This window comes from Lactuca serriola, chromosome 5 (assembly GCF_051521515.1).
Source record: "Lactuca serriola cultivar US96UC23 chromosome 5, Lser_US96UC23_V15, whole genome shotgun sequence".
NCBI lineage: Eukaryota > Viridiplantae > Streptophyta > Magnoliopsida > Asterales > Asteraceae > Lactuca > Lactuca serriola.
Genome location: NC_136412.1, coordinates 362475203 through 362481202, shown reverse-complemented (window position 1 = coordinate 362481202; position 6000 = coordinate 362475203). Strand labels below are relative to the sequence as shown.

At 39.4% G+C, this 6000-nt stretch overlaps 1 protein-coding gene across 1 annotated transcript; it reads right to left on the bottom strand.

The window, feature by feature from the left end:
• Positions 1-233: 233 nt before the first annotated feature.
• On the bottom strand, positions 234-2889 carry LOC145051183 (uncharacterized). The gene is made up of 7 exons (XM_078999303.1): positions 2458-2889; positions 2073-2367; positions 1846-1976; positions 1665-1782; positions 1097-1583; positions 868-994; positions 234-638 (listed from the first exon to the last, which is right to left on the bottom strand). Exons 1-7 carry the CDS (start codon positions 2887-2889, stop codon positions 234-236), a joined length of 1995 nt encoding a protein of 664 aa, XP_078855429.1.
• Between the last annotated feature and the right edge of the window lie 3111 nt (positions 2890-6000).

Sequence of the window (6000 nt, the reverse complement as noted above, 5' to 3'; positions counted from 1 at the left end):
GCTTGCTTGAACCCATACAAAGCTTTGCGAAGCCGAAAACCCTCACCCAGTCGGTGTTGAATTCCTGGAGGAGGGGTCATATAAACCTCTTCATGAAGGTCACCATTCAAAAAGGCATTATTGACATCCATTTGAAATATCTTTCACTGTCGGATGGATGTAACTGCAATCATAGTATGAACTGTCGTCATCTTTGCAACAAGGGAAAATGTCTCCTCGTAGTCAAATCCATACTATTGGGAATACCCTTTTGCTACAAGTCTAGCCTTGTATCGTTCAACAGAACCATCAGCTTTTGTTTTTATATTGTACACCCAACGACAACCTATCGTATGTTTCCCAGGAGGAGGAGAAAACAAATCCCATGTATGAGTCTGATGGAGAGCAGTGAGTTCTTCAGCCATAGCATTCTGCCAAAGAGGATCTGTAACAACTTCTCTATATGATTCAGGTTCAGACAGATGATGGATACTTGCTATAAAAGAAGCAAACAGTCCGTAATATGTAGAGTAAGAAAAACCTGGTAGCTTGGTGGACTTGACAGGAAGAGAAGATCTCCTGAGGGGTGGTGGTGGAGGTGGATCCTCAACTTCACTAATCAGAGGATCAGGCTTAGGAACAGGTGGAGTCGAGGCACCCTATGAAGAAGTGGGTGTGTCATGAGCTGAGGGATTATGTGGTATAGATGAATCTCGAGCCTCTATATCTTCATTAAAAGGATCAATACGCAGAAGATCGGACTTCGTTACATTGTGGGCTATAGCAGGAATCGAGTATAAAGGAATATGTTCCAAAAAGTAACGTGTCGGGAAACATATAACTTCTGACTCACAGGATCATAGCAACGGTATCCTTTCTAGCCAATACCATACCCCAAAAATACACAAATAGCATATTTCGGCCCCAGCTTGTTCCTTTCAACATGAGGACAAAGAACAAAACAAGTACATCCAAAAACTCGTAAGGAAGAGTAGTCTGGTAGATGACCATATAACTTCTCAAAAGGAGATATTCCTTAATTCAATGAAGTAGGGATACGATTAATCACATACATAGCAGTTAGGACTACTTCTCCCCAAAGGCACTAGGGACTTACACAGACAGGAGCAATGAGCGGGCAGTCTCAACAATATGACGATGTTTTCGTTCTGCCACACCGTTTTGTTGAGGTGTGTCAGTACACGAAGACTGGTGTATGGTGCCATCAGAAGCAAGTAACTGAGTGAAATCATTAGAGGTATATTCACCCCCTAAGTCACACCTGAAGCACTTAATCACAACCGAATTTTGAGTTTTAACAGGAGCTCTAAAATTGTTGTAAATATCAAAGAAATCATATATGCGTTTCATAAGATAAACCCATGTATATCGAGTATAATCATCTATAAAAGATACATAATAGGTTGACCCACCCTTTGTGGATACTGGTGCAGGACCCCATACATCAGAATGAATAATGTCAAAATGAGCAGTAGAACAAGACATACTTTTATTGAAGGGTAAAGTAGAGAATTTTGCCAGTTTGCAACCACTACAATCAGAAATATCACAAGAGTTTAAATGACCCAAAACACCACTATATGCTAAAAAATTCAAACGTGATACAGACACATGTCCCAAACGAGAATGTCAAATATAAAACTCAGACGACAAAGGACTCAAACAAAAAGAAGATAAATCAATGCTGGAAGCAGCAGCAGCAGCAGATACTTTGAGGACCTCCAAGACATATAGTTCCCCCACCCTACGGCCGATCCCAATCACCTTCTGGGTGTGTTGATCCTGTATAACACAGACATAATCAGAAAAGAACACCCAGTTACCAGACTTACATAACTGACTGACTGAGGCAAGATTCAAAGTAAGTTTGGGAATGTAATAAACATCAGGAAGAGTGATATGAGAAACAGAGACAGCGCCAACACCCTTAACTAGCACAAATGTGTCGCTAGCAAACTTAACAAAAATAGACGACACTTGTGACAAAGAAGTAAATGATAACAAATGAGGGGTCATATGATGGGTTGCACCATAATCTAAAATCTACAAAGATGAGGGAATAACTAATGTACCAGATGAAGAAGGACCAGAATGAGACATAGATGCAGACACGACAGTGGGATTAGAAGACAAATAATGTCTGAAGCTCTCAAACACCTTGGGATCCAATGCAGATGGTGGCATGTGTCCAATGGATATTTTGTCAACTGGTGGTACAGCAGTAGCAGTAGCAGCAGCAAACTGTGCAGGACGAGGGGTCCATGGAGGAGTACCAGAGGAATGTGGCTGAAACTTCTGTTGACCAGACCTATTTTGTTGCCCTAACTGAGGTTGACCAAATTTACCCTTGGTGACTAACAATGGACACTGAGCTTTCCAATGATTTTTATGTTTGCAGAATGCACACTCATCATAAGCAACCCTTGACGTTTGTCGAGACTAGTTGGAGGAAACAACAAGCACATCAGGAGAGGGAGTAGGAACAGAGGTTGCTTTAAACCCTTTATCCGCATGAGACTTGATACGAGCCTCTTTTGCAATTAACTCATGGACAACAGAATACACTGAGGGAAGAGGAGAGCAATGAAGAATGGTTCCACGAAGGCCTTCAAAATCAGAACTCAAGGCCATCAAGAACTGGACCAAGCGTTGTTCTTCCCTCCTAGCAATGTAAGGCTCAAAATCTTTTAACTCTTTAGATTCAGTAAGAGCCAATTGGTCCCACAGATCAGACATAATGGCATAGAAATCTTGAATACTTTGGGCATTCTGTTGAAGAGCACGAATATCATATTCTAACTGATATTGTTTAGCAAAATTGGAATGAGTATACAGTATCTCCAAGTGATTCCAAACTTCTTTTGTTGTGTCATATTTAGCCAACTGCATACCACTAGACTGAGTAACAGAGTTATTAATCCAAGTAATGACCTTGGAATTATCAGTCTCCCAAGCATCAAGCAACAGATCAAAATTCTCAGTTTGAGGCACTGAGGGTTTGGCTATAGTCCCAGTGACATAGCCCTACATATTCTTCCCATGAAGGAAGTTCTTCATAACGTAACTCCAATACGTATAATTCTTTCCATCCAAACGAGTACTTATTGACTGAAGGGAATCATCATTTCCAGTCATGTTGATAGTGAATAAATAACCACAATGACAGTATAACAATCTGAGAATGAAAGGAGTAACAAACCAGCGGAAGCAATCAATCGAATAATGAACCAACAACAGCAATTACGAGTCAACAGCAACAACGAACCAACAACAGCAACAATGAATCAACAACAACAGCGAATCAAAACATCAACAACGAATACCAGCGACAATAAATGAGTACGACATGCAACAGTAACCCTAAAAAAGTTCGATCCGCACCACAGATGACTGCTACAAAGACTTCTAACAACATATCGAACCTCTGCTCAGATACCATGATAACATTAGCATATGATTATGATAAATAGAAATTACAAGGGTTCTCAAAGAAAAACATAATGACTACAAAGAATAAAGCATATATAAATACTAGCTAGACAGAAACCCTAATGGGCTAAAGACAAAAGGGCCCATAAACAAGCGGGCTAATAATATATAGACTAACAGTGTCTAGAATGGTCACATTGTCTTGGTTGTTGGATTTCAGAAAAACTATATGCCGAAATGATCCTGCCTCCCAACTGTCCAGCCTGGCCGATCCTTATTTGATAGAACTATCGATATTCATTGGGATTAGGGTTAGGTCTAACCTACATTACGTATTCCCATTAAACTAATATACTATAGTAATATAGGTTAATCCTCGTTAAAGTGTTGGTCGCCAGCCAAACTGTCTGGTTGACTGTTAATCCTATGAAAACCTGTAAAGGTGAGTTCTTCTCACTATATTGTATACTCCAGTATGTATCCTCTGTATGTTAGGATATAGCTACCATGTAGTGTGCATTTAGGCAATTAGGCTAGGTGAATTAGTTGCATGTTATGTGGAATTTTGTTATATGTGTATGTTATTATATATGGAGTTGATGGCGATCCAACCTTGAGCTGAAGGCCAATAGACTCGGGCGGACTAGCTTTATGCTAAAGGCCAAGGTGCAGTCCATCTATATGTTGTAGGAAAAGATAGGGCGGACCAACTATATGTTTAAGGCCATTATATGTATGTGTTGTTTATATGTTGTGGTATGGAATATTTTGAGGGAATTCACTAAGCATCGGCTTACAGTTACTGAATAACTGCTTTACAGGTTGTTCATCTGACCGTGGAAAGGATCATGTATGACTGTATCAGCATCGAAGCATCAATAAAGTTTTATAGACTTCCATTAAGATACTCTTTTATATAATAATAAATTGCAATGTTTTGTAAGACTTATATTCTTAATAAATAAAAATGAAAATTTTGCCTTTGAAATTTGGGACATTACAGTAGGATGGGTAGAAAGAGATAAGAGAAATGAGATAATAGTTAGAGACCATAAGAGAAAAGAGATAATAGTGAGAAACCATACTAGAGATAGAATAGTGGTGAGAGACCATGCTAGAGTTAGGTTAAAGAGACCATGCCCAACAAAGATCAGTCATCAAGCAGAGTATTAATGGCGACCACGGAGTATTCTAGACAGTCTAGTGGAACACTAACATACTTGCAATATGTAGGTGTTAATGAAATCACACAAAGTGAGAGTATGGATTGTGGATTCATTTGAGTACTCTATTTTCCTTGGTCACCTTACCAACACGTAATCCTTAAGGTAGAACCCTTGAGAGAGAGAGGGGGGAGAGAGAGAAAGAGGGAGGGAGAGAGAGAGAGAGAGGGGGGAGTAACAGGAATAGGTAATCGGGTTAACTGTTTGGTATGAATTATATAAAGAGATAAATTATATTATTGTGAGTTGAAAATCCTATGTACTCACCAGGTTTTCCAACCTGACCCACTTAGTTTATTATATCACAGGTAATTATATATGATGATATAAGTGTTTGTCGATAAATTCAAAGGAGATATAGACTATTAGTATAAAGAGATGGTGTAAGTCTTCGTTTATGCTTATGTTTCTTGTATTGACGGTGACATCCTGAGTTTTATGAATAAAATGCATTTCTTGGAAATGTCTTGATGATACTATTATCATATTTTTGGGACAAATTCCGCAAAGTAAATCTTTTTAAAAGCATACTCTGATTAAATAATCATAAACAAATCGGTCTTTTATGGTCGTGAAATTGGGGATGTCACATTCTGGCACCTTGAGACATGTACAAACTCCTGTGTCTTTCACTTGATCTTCATCGGGGACACAAATGCTCTCTAAATCAAGTCGTAAACACTCCCAGCATCATGGCCTCTTCAACGAACTGGACGATTCCATCCCACCAATCCTTCATAGCATCATGCAGAAGGTTCACAACGAACTGTACTCTTACCTCCTCCAAGAAAAAGCAAGTGTAAAGGCATTCTCCACATTAGCAATCCACCTCATACTCATGATCGGGTCCTTCCCTCCCTCAAACACGAGAAGATGACAAACAGAAAAGTCTCGATATGTAACGATCTGAACTATCGATTGACTAGCCCTTGTTGTGGCTATAATTCTTTCATCAATCAAGGGTATCAACTCCTCCTGGATCCTACCGATCACCTTTGGAATAAACTTGAGCATAGCCCCCCAAGACCGTAGAAACAATTAAATCATGCATGCTCGTATCACCTGCACCTGACACACATTGCCCACTCAGGCCCAAACCTAAACCGTTCACTCACTGCCTAGTCATCACCATAGTACATATATAGCTGGAAAAAGGTTACAAACATTAAACTGTGTTATCCCACACTATTAACCCATCTACGAGCTTCTTTATACCTTTGTGATTATCCCTTATCCAAGAGTGTATCTTATGCTTTCGGTAGTATATGCTCATACTACATTTCACACCTATCCACATTTGATCCAAGAATTGCCCCAAAGTTCTCAAGGCATACACTTGATAGATATG

Bases quoted from the DNA above. Each gene is read 5' to 3' on its own strand.
- LOC145051183 (XM_078999303.1), bottom strand. From the start codon at position 2,889: ATGCAGTTGGCTAAATATGACACAACAAAAGAAGTTTGGAATCACTTG. The intron at 1,977-2,072 runs GTACATTAGTTA...CTTTGTCACAAG, and splicing joins TTCTGGTCCTTCTTCATCTG to TGTCGTCTATTTTTGTTAAG. The intron at 1,783-1,845 runs GTCAGTCAGTTA...TGTGTTATACAG, and splicing joins TTACTTTGAATCTTGCCTCA to GATCAACACACCCAGAAGGT.